Genomic DNA, 17148 nt, shown 5'->3' with positions numbered 1-17148 from the left:
TTGCGCGCTTACGACCGTGCAAATCTTTCGGTCGTTTTTTAACCCACTTCCCGTGATCCAATCGAGCTGACATTTTGCACACAGACTCGTTGTGCGTGACAATTTCTTTTCGTGAAAATTTTTTTCCAAAATTTTACACTTTTTAGGTAATTTTTTTTTATATTTAATTACCAATTGCTTAATGGTGGCAGGCAATCATCTGACCCATAGGTGGCAGCCATCTCAAGCCAGAGGACGAGAGGACTCTAGCCGCCCGTTTCAAAGACCAATGTGGGCTGGGTTGTGGCCCATTGAACACGCATATAAAGGATTTATAGTGAAAAACTTTGTTTTTACGGGTTAATTTTTTAATGTTTTATTCGCCTTTTGTCATTTCTGTTACCCAGGCCCACACCACCCCCCCGCTCGGCACAAATGAGGCCCCCTGTCCCGGTCTCTTGAGCTGTCCCCGACCCGTTAAAACAGAAGTCAACTTGAGCTTTTGCAGCGAGACTGCCAGTCGCTCATCACAGGAGCCAAGGCCAGCCAAGCCAAGCCAAACCACCAAGCCAAGCCGTGGCTCCAGAATCCATCAGTCCATGCCGCGGGGTCCGCTCAGCCGCCACGCTTATCTCCGCCACCACATAATTGCAAAGCCAAGGCCCTCCTTTGAAACATATAAAAAAATATCTTTCAGCAGCTTCCCCCCCCCCACCCTGACCCTTATCTGTTCGAACATTACCCAAGCAAGCGGCCCCGTGGTCTTTACCCGAGCAGTGACGGTTCCGTGGGCTTGGCGGGGGATGCGTGTGTGGGGTGAGTGGGGCGCAGGGCTTGTGCTACCAGTGGGGTGCCATTGTTGGTGAGATGTTAACTACTTCGCCTGCTATACAGGAGGTCGTGGGTTCGATCCCGACCCTGTGACGCTTTCTGTATATTTGAAGTTTGCGTGTTTCTCTCTCTCCCTGTAGCCGCGTGGATTTTTCTCCAGGTGCCCTGGTTTTTCCCTCCCACGTTTAGACTCAACAGTGTCTGGCTGCTGTAAATGTCCACGTGAGGTCAAGCCAATTAGTCGAGCTATCTTCTTGCGATAAGCCGGTCACTTCTGAAAAAGAACCAAATAGCTCAGTGGGGGTCTTGGCTGGTAAAATATTTTTTTTTACATTTTAGTTTTAGATTGCCATCGTGAGACACCTCTGCCCCGCCCACCACAGTAACGGGGAATTTCCACCACTCGTCCAGGGCTGTAAGCACGAGATAAGCGTCAACCCCCGTCCCCCCCCATCATGCCCATTAGAGAAGGAACTCACCACGGAGTCCCATGCGGACACAGAGACAAACACCGCCCAAGCAGCAGAACGTTACTCGCAACGGGCAGACAACCTCGGCATCACGTGATGCTTTTTTTCTTTTCCGGAAGATTTGCTGGTTTTTCCAGGATGTTTCTGTTTTGCGCGTCGTCGCTTTAAGATGTTCTCCGTTCATATTTTGTTTGTTGCGGTTGCACCCGACTCAAGAGCCACATGGTTCACAGGGCTAGTACCTAATCAATGAACCTTGAAAACTTGAAACTTGAAACGTAACCATTGCAACTGACCGTTGTTAAGGATTCTATTTAGGATTATATTCATTTAGGACCGAAACAGGAGGATTTCTCCACAAATCTGTCAGGTGCCTGATGATGCTGGATTTTGTAATTGCCTGCTAAACGTCACGGTTCACTCGAATTGTAGATGTTGTAGTGGGTTTACTCTCCAACACGCCACCAGTGTGCTGGACTAGCAACTAAATGACCACGTTTTGTTTATGCGACAAACCTCACGAATTGGCCGTGTCGGGCGGTGGCGGGTTTAACGACACATTTATACCATTGGAACCTCATTTGCCAGTATATTTTTTTACTGGCAAATGAGGTTGCAATGGTGTAAATGCTTACCCCGAGCTCTCATACTCTGATGGTGCATCGTCTTTGAGTTGTGCGCCTTTTGGCGTCATCTGGTCCAACACCATGTGAGACTAGGCTCTAAGGAAAGCTGTCTCGGGTGTGGACCAATCAACTTCAAGGACAAGTGCGTACATTATCAGAGTTATGTTTTTTGTTTGCATTCCGACCGCAGGTATTGTGGTCTATGCAAACATGACTCCTTGTAAAAAAAGGTGTCAGTTTTGTCGCCAGATAGAAGGGTAAAAAAAACCAATTATGACGCATTTATTTTTACGCGATCTCACCCAAACGCCTCTGTTATGGATTATTTTTTATACGGGCCATACTTCACCATTGCGGTCAGTCCGGGTTGTGGAAGGGGCCCCCCGGGGTGGGGGTCAGGAGATCGCTCGCCAGTGAAGTTAGCCGTGGCCAGGAAGTGATCGGAGGGCTTGCCGCTCCACCGCTGAACGTGCGATAAGGTTTGCACGCAATGGATCCTCGCAATGCACGACGTAGCGGCATGCATCTACGATTAGTACGGTTGACTACAGAATAAGTTCAACATACATACTACACACTACACTACTGTGAGCTACAATTCACACGACACTTTACACTACATTACATTTCTATACATTACTATACACTACACTATACACTACACTATACACTACACTATACACTACACTATACACTACACTATACACTATGCACACCACGCTATACACTATACTTTACAGAACAATACATTTCTATGCATTACTATACACTACACTATACGCTACTATACACTACACTATACACTACACTATACACTACACTATACACTACACTATACACTACACTATACACTACTATACACTATACACTACTATACAATATACTCTATGCACACCACGCTATACACTACACTTGTACACTACAATACATTACTATACACTACTATACACTACACTATACCACTATACACTATACTCTACTCTACACACTACACTATACACTACTCTACACTACAATATACACTATGCACACTACGCTATACACGACAATAAATTCTTATTCACACCACGACTAAACATTACACTATACACTACACCACTATGCTCGATTGAACACACATTTTTTTGAGGTTAGTGTTGTTGTCCTTCCCCCGCACCTCCGATTTGCGCGGTCGGCTTAATGGTACACATGTAGAATTACATTTTAACACACGTGCGAATGAGTCATTACACCCGCGGACAATGACATAAGAACGCGTGATTATGCTCAAGTGTGTGCTCAGTTTTTTAAAAAATGGAACGGAATTGTAATGTGTTACAATATTCCCAAAAGTGGTGGCTGCAGTTCGTGTTTTTCGTACATTATCTTCTTTATCAAAAAGGACGGGGTGGGGGGGGGGGAGTGGAAGTCAAGGCGACGTGACATTTGCAATAACAACGAGTCATTCAAGGAACACTTCTCCGAACTGCAAAGCCGTATTGCAGCCCAAGTGCATCGGCGGTTGACGGTCATCACCATCATCGCCATCATCATCATCATCATCGCCATCATCATCACCATCATCGCCATCATCATCATCATCATCGCCATCATCATCATCATCATCGCCATCATCATCATCATCATCGCCATCATCATCATCATCATCGCCATCATCATCACCATCATCGCCATCATCATCATCATCATCGCCATCATCATCACCATCATCGCCATCATCATCATCATCATCGCCATCATCATCATCATCATCGCCATCATCATCACCATCATCGCCATCATCATCATCATCATCGCCATCATCATCATCATCACCATCATCATCATCATCGCCATCATCATCGACTGCGTGTACAGCACGCCATCAGATTCTCACACAATGGCATGGCACGTGTTCGAGCACTGGACCGAAGGCCCACGGTTGCGTTGCCGCGGCCATTCGATGTACGCTGAACTTCTTTCGCGCCGTGCGTAGACACAACCGCGCTAACCCGAGGTGCAGGGGAAGGTCAACAGGCGAAACGCAAAAAGCAGTTCTAACGAAAGTAGTTTTTGTAAATCTGGATGATTTGAAAGTGTCATTGCTCCCGGTGTCTTCCTAATATCGGAAGGGAAGAGCGTTCCAGACGGCCGCAGAAGCGCATCTGAGAGCGCTGCGCGATGTGCTGACCGCCGTGTTTGTTTGACGGCTTAGCCAAAAGCCTCTGCTGCTGCCGCTGCCGCTGCCGCTGCCGCTGCCGCTGCCGCTGCCGCTGCCGCTGCCGCTGCCGCTGCCGCTGCCGCTGCCGCTGCCGCTGCCGCTGCCGCTGCCGCTGCCGCTGCCGCTGCTGCTGCTGCTGCTGCGAGGTTGACCTGATTTCGGTTTTATTTCTCCTTGAAAGATCAGCTTTTTTTTCGTGCAATTTTGAGGCTAGGTCGACCTAGGGGAGGCCCAGGACCACACACACATTAACACAGACGCATTGATACACGCACGGTGACACATACACAGTAACACACACAAAGACAAAGATCCACCGTATAGCCTTACCAGACTGTAGGTGCAAGTGCTGTTAGCGAGCACCTATGAAGGCCGGAACGGTACACGAGGAGGTGGGTGGCCAGCACCACGCCCGACCGCCTTTGTCTCCCTAGTGGCGATGTTCACACACCGCACCAGGTACTCATTTGAGGCTGAGTCGACCTAGGAGAGGCCCAGGACCGGTTCAGATAATCCCCACTGGTGTTTGCCGTGAGCGCGAATCGAACCCGGGTCGCCGGGTTCGTAGCGCAGCGTGGCGCTAACCGCTACACCACCGCTCCCCACTGAGTGGGGCGGTGACGTCACTGCAGGCTTGGTGCCAGGCCAGGTGCATGGAGTTTTCAGTGTTCACCGTGCGCGAGCTACGGGATGGAGCAGGCGGACCACGTGGGGTGGAGCCGGTGTGTGGTGGCATTCAGATCTCTCTCCCGGGTGAGCAACTTCAAGTTCATTTATTAGGTATAGCCCTGTGAGCCATTCGGCTCTTGAAACGGGTGCAACCGTAACAAACAAAAAACAAAAACACGAACAAAAAACATCTCAAAGTGATATATGTGACTTAAGTGCAAACAGAAAATCCAAGAAAAGACAGCAAAATATTGCAGAAAAAATAACACCGTACACCAACGCTGTGTGCACAAATCCCAGTGGCGTGAGGGGATGGCACCGCCACCGAAACGGACATCACGGAGGATTGCCTCTTGAGAAGCCAATCCTTCGATTGGCGTCTGGTCCGTGCGCGGTGGAAGGGGCAGCACTTTCCCGCTGAGCCCTGCCGTACGAGAGCAAATGTAGCGCGACGGAGGTTGTTTTTGGCTTTGCTGCGCACGTGCGTGTGCGTGTGTGTGTGTGCGCAATTATTATTATTATTCACTAGGCTGAGACCATCACCTCGCCCACACTTTAACTACAGGCCTCTGGAACGTGGGATTTGAACCCACAATCCCATGCGGTGTCAGCTCAGCGCTCTGATCTTTCAGCCGCCCGGCCCCTCCCCGTGAACCCTGAACTTGACACCAGCAATGACCACGTCCTGACCCCGCTGAGTACTTTCTGGCATCTGTCGCAGCCAACTTGTCGGGGTGGCGTGTCATTGGGGTGCCGCAGTGGCTATGAGATGTTGACTACCTCGCCCGGTACACAGGAGGTCGTGGGTTCGATCCTAACCCTGATGCCTGCTGTATATTTGGAGTTTATGGTGTCTCTCTCTCTCATCATCATTACCGTCGCTATGAGATGTTAACTACCTCGCCTGGTATGCTGGAGGTCGTGAGTTTGATCTCAACCCTGATGCCTACTGTATATTTGGAGTTTGCGGTGTCTCTCTCTCATCATCATCATTACCGTGGCTATAAGATGTTAACTACCTTGCCTGGTATACAGGAGGTCGTGGTTTCGATCCCGACCCTGACGCCTGCTGCTGTATATTTACAGCTTGTATGTCTCTCTCTCCCCGTGGTCGCTTGGATTTTACTCCGGGTCCTCCAGTTTTTCCCTTCAACATTTAGAAACATCCATTTGGAGTGTTTGGCTCCTGTGAATCTCCACATGATAAGCCACTTCACCGGGCTTTCATTTGTGACAGCCAGGTACCTTCTCATAAAGAGTCACGTAGCTCAGTGGGGCCTTATCTGTTAAAGAATAAAAAGTTCAGTTTTGGTTTTGGGGCCAGCGGATTTGGCCCCAAGGATATCCATCGAGTCGAATTCTCCTGGGCTGCCCTGCTGAGATTTGCGAGTCACGGGACGCAGGCTACTTTGAAGTTCACCGCCTTTGGAGAATCTCCGAGACCAGCTGTGGCAACAGCACGAAGCCGGAATGCGCCAGGGGGAGCAATCATCGCGACGGGCCGCGGAAGCCTTGCAAGCGCTTGCCCACGCGGCGTCGGTGGCCGGGGTCGATGGCCGGGGTCGCGGTCGATGGCCATGGTCCGTCCGCTGCTGGATGAATGTCTTGACATGGCCGTCAGCGTCTCTAGCGTAAAATTGCGTTGGGGGTTGGTGGGAGGGAAATGCGTTTTTTTAATGAAAGAAACAATGAATGCACCTAAATTTCGATTTAAAGGTTGTGAGAATGATTTAATTATGTTTTACTTTTATTATTTTATTATTTCCATTCTACGTGACTTTAACGAAAGAACGAAGAAAATGAATGCACCTCTCCATGATGGAGGTTTTTGTTGGTTTAACATGCAGTAGGGCTTTCGCGAACAATATCATCCAGAAGAGAGTTTTTTTGGGTTGGATCGCGTAAATATATAAATGTGTCGTTAAACCCGCCACCACCCGAAACAGGCAATTATTCTAGATTTGAAGTTTTCGTGACTGCAAGGATCCATACTCTTTGGTTCATTCGGTAAAGTCACGTAGGTGAAGAGAAAAAAAAATCATATACGTGACTTTACCGAAAGAACCAAAGAGTAACAGCCATCTTCATGGTTCTTTCGGTAAAGTCACGTAGAAGGGAAATAATAAAATAATAAAAATACAACATAATAAAATACAATTCTCAAGACGTTTCGGCCACAACACAAGCAGCCGTCCTCAGGTTAAATATACGCTGCCAAGCTTGGTGGTGTTTCATTCAGATGCTGTCTTTCCGACAGACCTGTTCTTCACCTGAGGACGGCTGCTTTACCGAAAGAACCAAGAAGATGAATCCCTGCAGTCACGAAAGCTTTAAATCGAAAAGTAACAGCCAATTAGTAATGCTTGTCACGTGAACAAAATTAGTGACTCGCACAGCACACACCGGTGGTGCGTTGGAGAGTAAAACCCACCCACAACAACATTGACAATCAATGTGCCGTGGCGTTTCCACCGGTAAAGTCACAGCCTCGTCAGGCGACGGCCGGAGTTGCATGCTGTGGATGGCGTTGGTTAAAAACCCCTTCACACCTCGGCCCGAGTTCTTGACACCGGCCGAAGCGTCGATTGGCGGGTGAAAGAGCAGGGCCCTTTTCGTACGGCAGCCCTCGCTCGCTCGCTCGCTCCACGCTGCTCCATGCGCATCCCTCACCGCCTCCTGTTGGCACCGAGATGGAAAAAGAAAAATTCGCAAATCCGAAAGAATAAAAACCACCGCGAACATTAAATGAGCCGGGAATGAATCCGGTTGGAGTGGAACCCAGGACGGCGCAAATCCATGACGTCAAAGGGGAAGCAAGACGTCTTCGAAATCCGCCAAGGGTTTGCGGTAAGAGGGGGGAGGAAAAAAATATGTCAACAACGGCGATGGATCTCGGCCGGGGCGAACAGACGTCATCGTTTACGGAGGAATTTGGTTTCTCTGCCACTCGTCGGCAGTCATGGAGGAGGAGGGCGGTTTGGAATGTTTGCAGCGTTCCCACGACGATTAACACCCGGGACCCAAGCCGTGCCGACCCTGTGTGTGTGTGTGCGTTGAACTTCTTTCGCTCCCGTAGGTAGACAAGCACGCTAATCGGAGGTGCGGGGGGGGGAAACGACAACAAACTGAACGAACGAAGCAGTTCTAAAGAAATGAGTGTATATTATTGGTTCTTTCGGTAAAGCCACGTAGAAGGGAAACAATGAAATTTAAAAAAATATAAAACAAAAGAAAAAACACCTCGAACATTAATAGCCGAGAATATCAAACAATTTTGTTTTATATTTTTATCATTTTATTGTTTCCCTTCTCCGTGACTTTACCGAAAGAACCAAGAATATGAATCCTTGCAGTCACGAAAGCTTTAAATAAAAAAGAAACGAGTGTGTCAATGTAGATGCTTTAAAAATCGCTTAGCTCCCAGTGACTTCCTGATATATCGCAAGGGAGAGCGTTCCAGACGGCCACGGAAGCTCACCTCATCCGAAAGCGGCGCTTTCGGATGAGGTGACGGCCCAAGACAGCCGTGCCGGCCGTCGGCTGACGCGTTTGCCGTACGGCCACACACGTGACCACGCACATGCGTGTCGCCGCGCACGCGATCGGACGCGCGTGATCGCCGCGTGAACGCGCTCGGCGTGGCGAGGCGGCTCCGCCACAGCCGGCTGAAGACGGCGGGCGCCGCACGGCCGCCGAGTTCGTCCCGGCCGCCGCCGGTAAGGGCCGCACGCACGCGAGCGTCACGCCGGGTGAACGTTCTTCGCGTGACGGGCGGCGAGTCGACGCGACGGTCCTCAGCTGCGCGACGTCCGGCTCTCCCCGCCGCTCGTTTCTGCTTTCTGTGTTCAGTTCGTTGTCATTAACTAGTGGGAACTGATATTGTTGGTTCTTTCGGTAAAGTCACGTAGAAGGGAAGCTATGAAATAAGAAAAATATAAAACAATAAAATTCTCACGACGTTATTTCAATTCTTTAGGACTACTTTTTAGTGTTTAGTTTGTTATCCCTGCTTGCGTACCTCCAATTAGCAACGGTTGGCTACGTACGGTGCGATAGAAGTTCAACATAGGCAAAGATCCCCCGTATAGCCCTAACAGACTGTTGGGGCAAGTGCTGTTAGCGAGTAGCACCTATGAAGGCCGGCACGGCACACGAGGCGGTGGGTGGCCAACACCACGCCCGGCCGCCTTTGTCTCCCCAGTGACGATGTTTACACACCGCACCAGTTACTCATTTGAGGCTGAGTCGACCTAGGGGGAGGCCCAGGAGCGATTCAGAATATTGTCACTGGTGTTGGCCGTGAGCGAGTATTACACTCGGGTCACCGGGTTCGCAGCGCGCTAACCTTCTACGCTGCCCGCTCGCCACATTTTAACACACAACCACAACAACCGCCATTCACCGCCAAGTGGCCGTGACATCACCACGACGCTTGTGCCAGGCTACGTGCACTCTGAGGCCACGTGAAGTGTCGAACGCCCGCCGGCAGGAGGTCACGGGGCAGACCCAGCAGGTGCCGTGGGTTTGACTGACTGAGACGACTGCCCGATGCACCGCCTGTGCCCTCCTCCTATGCCAACTATACATCCACGCACACACGTACACACGTACACACGCACACACGCACACACGTACACACGCACACACGTACACACGCACACACGCACACACGCACACACGTACACACACGTGCACACGCACACACGCACACACGTGCACACATTCTCTGGCAGGTGGCGTGGGTTCACACACCCACTAACGCGTGGCCGGAGTTTGCGTTCTTTTTTGTCGTAAAACAAACAAACTGCGAGCCAGGAAGTCGGCTTGACCCTCAAGTTAATCTGTGTGTGACCTCGTGTTAAGCATTTACCGAGATTACACATTTACAGTTGGCAAGGCGGTGCCACCGGCCGTCGTAATGCTTGGCACCACGATGGCTAGGAGATGTTAACTACCTCGCCTGGTGTACAGGAGGTCGCGGGTTCAATCCCGACCCTGACGACGCCTGCTGCTGTATATTTGGAGTTTGCGTGTCTCTCTCTGTCATCATCACGGTGGCTAGGAGATGTTAACTACCTTGCCTGGTGTACAGAAGGTCACGGGTTCAATCCCGACCCTAACGCCTGCTGTATATTAGGAGTTTGCGTGTCTCTCTCTCTCATCATCATCACGGTGGCTAGGAGATGTTAACTACCTCGCCTGGTGTACAGAAGGTCACGGGTTCAATCCCGACCCTGACGCCTGCTGTATATTAGGAGTTTGCGTATCTCTCTCTTTCTCATCATCATCACGGTGGCTAGAAGATGTTAACTACCTCGCCTGGTATACAGGAGGTTGCGGGTTCAATCCCGACCCTGACGCCTGCTGCTGTATACGCGGTTGGCTACGCGCTGCGCGAAAGAAGCCCTACACACGCACAGCCGTACACGCCGAGCAAATGAAAACCCCGACTCCTACTACCGAGCAAAATAAAAAAAATGAATAAACGCATTTAGATATTACACCGAAACAAAACAAAGCAGCGCAAACGACGGCAAATAAATTCTCGCAGCAAAGAAACGTAGCCCACGATGGTTTACTGCCACATCCCACGGTGGTCTACCTCAACATCCCAGAGCGCAATCACCAACTTCCCAGCCAAGCCAGGCAACCTTCACAGGGAGCGGCAGCGGTGGCCGAGTGGCCAAGAAAGTTACGCAGAATTCGTAGCAAACGATCCAGTGACCAAAAAGCGACCGCCTGTTATTCAGCGTACGCTTCGGATGAATGAACGAATAACAAAAATGAGAAGGGCTTCAGTTCAGACTTGTCGAGTACTGCGCTATCGATACGCGTCCGGCAAACGTCATCGTAACGAATCGCCTGTCCCCCTCTCTCTCAGTCTCTCTCTCTGTGTCTCCGCTGGGGAGCCGGTAAAGCCCCTCTCTGTACCAGCGTGGACGGCACCCTCGTGGTGTTCACCTTCTGAAGCGCTCGCTCGTCACCGTGGCGTGCGCGATGACCACCACCACCACCACGTGCCTTTTCTTTCGTGTTGTGCGCGGTGCTTTTAGCGCCACGGCGCGTCGATTTGTAGCGAGTATTTTCATTTGTGTTTGCTGGTGACTTTGTGTGTTTCATATCGAAATCGCCTCCAGTGCTTTTGCTGCTGGCGGAAATAAAAGTTGTTTGAAAGTCAAAAGTCTCTTTCTTGTCCCTCTCTCTCTGTGTGTCCCTCTCTCTCTCTCTCTCGCTCTGGACGCACGCTGGGCCACAGATGTCAGCTCCGGGGAGTCCGCAGGGCGGAGGCGAGGAGCGATGCAGCACGCCGCTGCCCCAAGGCTGGCAGTGCTACATCAGCCCGCAGGGACAAAAGTACTACGTCAACACCTTCACGCACGGTGACCTCATTGCTACCACCACCACCACCACCGCTATTTGATTACTAATAGGGGTTTTCCCCTTTTTTCTGGCAACAAAACTGACACCTTTTGCAAGGAATCATGGTTACATCAACTGCAATACTTGCAGTCAAATGCAAACAAAAAAGGTGTCGGTTTTGTTGCCAGAAAAAAGGGGAAAACCCTATTAGTATAATTCTAGATTTGAAGCTTTCGTGACTGCAAGGATTCATATTCTTAGGTTTTTTCGGTAAAGTCACGTCGGTAAAAACATTAAAATTAATAAAATAATAATTTTATTTTATTTTACTTTTATTAATTTTAATGTTTTTACCTACGTGACTTTACTGAAAAAAACCTAAGAATATGAATACCTATTAGTATATTTTGGTACTGGCAAAGAAGGTCCCATGATGTAGCCACTATTTGATTGTTAACTAGCTCTACAACCTGGCTCCGCCCCGGGACTTCGGGACTTGGATTCTTGTCTTGGATGAACACGCGGCCTACGCGGAGGGTGGGGGGAGGGGGGGATGCGTGACGTCAGCAGGCACCCTGCGTGACGCTGCAGCATGCGGGTGACGTCACAGGTGTGTGACGTCACCCGTCACAGGTGTGACGTCACCGCTCACTTGTCTTGCAAAATATTACATCCATTATTGCGCCCCCCCCCCACCCCCCCCCAAAATACAAAAGTCTATTGTTATACTTTTTGCATTGTGTACAGTCTGGAAGCTACCCACATGCCAAATTTCAAGTTTTTTGCATGTTGGGAAGTACACTAAACATTTCGAACAGACACACATATTCACAAATTTCCCTTTTACATATATATAGAGATGGGGGGAAAAACCTCTCCAATGGTATGCGACTGTGGGCCATCCAGAGCAGACCGTAGTCACAACGTGCGTGGGTGGAGGGGGGTTAATGAATGCATATGAGTGACTACGGGTATCCATTGCCGTTTTAATAATTTTTTAAAGTAAACTTTAATTTTTATTGTTCACGTTTTCACCAAAGCGGCCGCTGTGGTGAAAGTTAGATTTCATTTGAACTCTCGGACTCCCGAAACGTTTCTCCGTCGCAAGCTGGCGCTCACCGCACCCCTCGTGAATGCCGCGTGTTACGATCGCGGCAGAAGACTTTAAACTCTGTCGCGGAAGTTTGAATTAAACTCGCGAAACAAACGGCTATTATGGGGATAATGTTAGCATTCATTGGGTGCTTGAATGCACCCGCTTCTTCACAGAGCCGGTGACATCTCATCTCAGGCATTCCGGGGGACGGCACCCCCTGACGGAGATTTAGAGAGAACGGAGAGATAAGAAAGGTCAGAGACAGAGAGAGAGAGAGGTCAGAGAGGTTAGAGACAGAGACATAGAGACACAGAGACACAGAGAGACAGAGAGACAGAGAAAGACAGAGAAAGACAGAGAGAGACAGAGAGAGACAGAGAGACAGAGTGAGACAGAGACAGAGAGAGACAGAGTGAGACAGAGTGAGACAGAGAGAGACACAGAGAGACACAGAGAGACACAGAGACACAGACAGACAGAGACACGCAGACACGGAGACACGCAGAGAAGCAGAGACAGATAGAGAGACAGAGAGACACAGACACAGAGAGACAGAGAGACAGAGACACGCAGACACGGAGACACGCAGAGAAGCAGAGACAGATAGAGAGACAGAGAGACACAGACACAGAGAGACACAGAGACAGAGAGAGACACAGAGAGAGAGACATAGAGAGAGAGAGGCAGAGACACAGAGACAGAGAGACAGAGAGACACAGAGAGAGAGAGAGACAGAGAGAGAGGGAGGCAGAGACACAGAGACACAGAGACAGATAGACAGAGAGACACAGAGACAGACAGAGAGACACAGAGACAGACAGAGAGACACAGAGAGACAGAGAGGCAGAGAGACAGAGAGGCAGAGAGAAAGAGTGAATCATCATTGGGGGCTGCACGATGCACCATATGCACCATTGGGGCCCTAATACGAAGAATGTTGTTCGGTGAACTGCCCCTACACGGGCACGTAAACATTCACCAAAGTTGAAAGAAGCATTCTTCAAAGGAGGCGACTGTTTGCGAGATTACTGATTTCTATCAGGGCCACATCGTGTGCACCGTGCAGTCTCCAAATATTATTCACCGCCAACCCTGTGGACTCTGTCTCATTTTTTTTTAGATGAAGAATTCCCATTGCCCTACCGAACTCAACATCACCTATGACCTATATTCTCCCAGCACCGCCGGTGGTTAGAAGATGTTAACTACCTCGCCTGGTATGCAGGAGGTCGTGGGTTAGATTCCGACCCTGACGCCTGCTGTACATTTGGAGTTTGCGGTGTCTCTCTCTCTTTCTCCGTGATGAGATGTTAACTACCTCGTCTGGTACGCAGGAGGTCGTGTGGATTTTTCTCCGGGTCCTCCGATTTTTTTCCTCCACGTTTAGAATCAACATCACGTGTTTTTAGAGTGCTCGGCTGCTAGAAATGTCCACGTGACGATGATCATCCTCTTCGTTGAGCTATCATTAGTGATAGCCAGGCCGCTTCTGAAAAAAATCTACACAGCTCAGGGGGCCTTACCTGGTAAAATAAAAAAATCGTTAAGTTTCATCCATAACAGAAGTTGTATTTCTTGGGTTGGATCGCTTAAATATAAATGCATCTCGATTTAAAGCTTTCGTGACTGCAGGGATTCATCGTCTTGGTTCTTTTGGTAAAGTCACGTAGAATGGAAATAATAAAGTAATAAATAAAACATAGTAAAATAATTCTCACGACGTTTCGGCCATAACGCAAGCAGCCGTCCTCAGGTGAAGAACAGGTCTGTCGGAAAGACGCTGTCTTTCCGAAACGTCGTGAGAATTGTGTTTTATTATGTTTAATTTATTTTATTTTATTATTTCCCTTCTACGTGACTTTACCGAAAGAACCAAGAAGATATAAATGCATCGTTAAACCTGCCACCACTTGACACGGACAATTAGTAAGGTTTATCACGTGAACAAAACGTGCCAAATCGTTACTGGCACAGCAAAAACGGCGCGTTGCAGAGGAAAACCCCACAACATTTACAATTCGAGCGCCGAGCCGTTTCGCCGGTAATTGCAACCGGCGTCGTGCATTCATATTTTACGCGACCAAGGCCACTCCGTGTTAGTTTAGATGAAGTTCATTGCAGTGCTCCGGACGACTTTCCTTCCACTCGTTGGCGCTCGTCCCGAGGAAGCCGTCCGTCCGTGCCGACGGCGGCTGCCAGGAACGGCGGCGGTGGCGGAGTTTCTGGCCGGAGTGACCCGAGTTTACGTTCCAGAAATGATTCACATTTTCCGTGAGACCGTCCAAGCGGCTGTTGTGGGGTGCATCCCTGCCAGCGATGCTGCCCCGGGGGGTGGTGGAGGGCAGGGGGAGGGGGTAGGGGGGGCAGCTTGGGGCATCGGCGCAGCGCTGTAAATCATTGCCTGTAGGGATGAGGCCGTACATTTTATTTTTTCCTCTCTTCCCTGGATTTCCAACACGAGGCGGCGAGTTGAAGTGAGCAAACCCTTGTGGGGGTACGGTCAATCGCAGTTAGTCTTGTGTGGTCCGTTTACTACTTCTCATTCAATAACCCGGGTCACAAGCACCGCGTGACCTGGCTCCAGTTGATCTCGGATGGGGGGGGGGGGGTGCAGTGTGGGGCAGTGGGCCCCTCGTGCCCGAGCTAACTCAACATCATCCGTGGCGTATTTTCTATTCTCGTAGCGCCACGGTGGCTCGGAGATTTTTGACTCCTTCGCCTGGTACGCAGGAGGTCGTGGGTTCGATCCCGACCCTGCCGCCTGCTGCTGTATATTTGGAGTTTGCGTGTCTCTCTCTCTCCTCGTGGTTCGCGTGGATTTTTTTCTCCGGGTCCTCCGCTTTTTTTTTTTCCGTGTCCCCTCCAAACACATTTAGAGTGTTTCGAGGGCTGTGCCACGAACTTCCACACGACGCCGACGATGATGATGTGGACACCTGCGTGGGCGCAGCAGAGACAACGGCGATTGCTTTACCATCACGTGTCCGTTTCCTGGCTCGGGGGATGGGCCCTCGCTGGGAATACTTGGGCCCTCGTGTTCGTTCTCGAGCCGAAACGTCCGGTGCGTCTTGTTCACGCGTCGTCGGCATCGTTACGGTGCACTTGCCCCCGCGCGTCTTGTTTGGGGGGGGGGGTGGTGGGGCCGGTGGTGGGGCGGTCGATTTCCTCCGGGTTTTATCGCGGTCGCGTGACGGGGAATCCGTTCGGAGCTCTGGCGGAGGAATGCGAGATGCTGCGCGCGTTAACGGAGGGAGCCCGCCCCGCGGAAAGTCTGGAATCACGGAGCTGATTTAGAAAATGTGACCTCGAGCTTAACCTCTTGACGGTCAAACCGATGTGGTGGTGGTTTTGTTTTTAAATCCTTTATATTAAGTTCACTTGCTTGCTTGCTTGCGCGCTTACGACCGTGCAAATCTTTCGGTCGTTTTTTAACCCACTTCCCGTGATCCAATCGAGCTGACATTTTGCACACAGACTCGTTGTGCGTGACAATTTATTTTCGTGAAAAATTTTGTCCAAAATTTTACACTTTTTAGGATTTTTTTGTTATTATATTTAATTACCAATTGCTTAATGGTGGCAGGCAATCATCTGACCCATAGGTGGCAGCCATCTCAAGCCAGAGGACGAGAGGACTCTAGCCGCCACGCATATAAAGGATTTGTTTTTACGGGTTAATTTTTTTGACTCACTCTGGAGATGCTGGAAATTAGCCGAATTGAGCGCGGGACAAAATTCGCAGATGACCCGGAGTCAAAAATCCGCGTGACCATGCACGGTGGAGAGAGAGAGAGAGACACGCAAACTCCAAATATACAGCAGCAGCAGCAGGCGTCAGGGTCGGGATCGAACCCACACGAAGCACACCGCCCTCTGTCTGCATCGCGTGAGTGACCTCATCAGGATTCGGCCTCCGCCGGGAGGTGGTCAACGTGAAATCTGTAGCGCGGTTTGCTACGCACGGTTGCAGAAGAAGTTGAACGAACATACATACAACCGCGTCAGGAGCTAGTTGCGGAGTGGATCACCGCCGTGATGTCGTTTTTACTGATAATTGTTTTTTTTACCCTTCTATCTGGCAACAAAACTGACACCTTTTTACAAGGAGTCATGTTTGCATAGACCGCAATACCTGCAGCCATAATACGAACAAAAGACATAACTCTGATAATGTGCACTGTCCTTGAAGTTGATTGGTCCACACCCGAGACAGCTTTCCTTAGAGCCTAGTCTCACATGGTGTTGGACCAGATGACGCCAAAAGGCGTACAACTCAAAGACAATGCACCATCAGAGTATGAGAGCTCGGGGCAAGCATCTACACTATGGGAACCTCATTTGCCAGTAAAAATATGATAATTAGTTAATTTTTAAAAAATGTTTTACTGTTGAACGGTTTTCCCGTCGTACGCGAGCTTACTCTGCTGCTTCGGAGCTGTGACCCCCCCCCCCCGATTCGGCTTCCCCCACGATTTGCCCCACCACGGCCTGGCCACTGCTGCCCTCTAGTGGTGCTGAAGTCATCAAGTTTCAAGTTTTCAAGTTCATTTATTAGGTATAGCCCCTGTGAAGCCATTCGGCTCTTGAATCGGGTGCAACCGCAACAAACAAAAAAAACAAAACATGAACAAGAAAACATCTTGTAGTGACTAAGTGCGAACAGAAAATCCAAGAAAAGACAGCTGAATATTGCAGAAAAAGCACCGTACACCAACGCTGTGTGCAGTGTACGTCGTCATCCGCTGCTGGATTAAGGCCTCCCTAAGTCGTAGGCGTCTCTCTCACGGTCCTGGGCGTTATCCCAGGCGCCGTGGTGGCTCGGCGATGTTAACTCCCTCGCCTGGTGTGCAGGAGGTCGTGGGTTCAATCCCAACTCTTGACGCCTGCTGCTGCTGTATATTTGGAGTTTGCGTGTCT

At 49.9% G+C, this 17148-nt stretch overlaps 1 protein-coding gene across 1 annotated transcript in view; it reads left to right on the top strand.

Annotated features, from left to right (window-relative positions):
• The window catches only part of LOC144735997 (growth arrest-specific protein 7-like), a 90389-nt gene that overhangs the window by 48293 nt on the left and 24948 nt on the right, over positions 1–17148 (top strand). The window contains 1 exon segment of the mRNA XM_078618620.1: positions 11032–11155. Coding sequence (XP_078474746.1) covers positions 11032–11155 — 124 coding nt within the window.

The sequence above is a fragment of the Lampetra planeri genome, chromosome 58, assembly GCF_965212315.1.
Source record: "Lampetra planeri chromosome 58, kcLamPlan1.2.h2, whole genome shotgun sequence".
In the NCBI taxonomy this organism is placed as follows: domain Eukaryota; kingdom Metazoa; phylum Chordata; class Hyperoartia; order Petromyzontiformes; family Petromyzontidae; genus Lampetra; species Lampetra planeri.
This window is presented reverse-complemented; position numbering and strand designations above follow the sequence as displayed.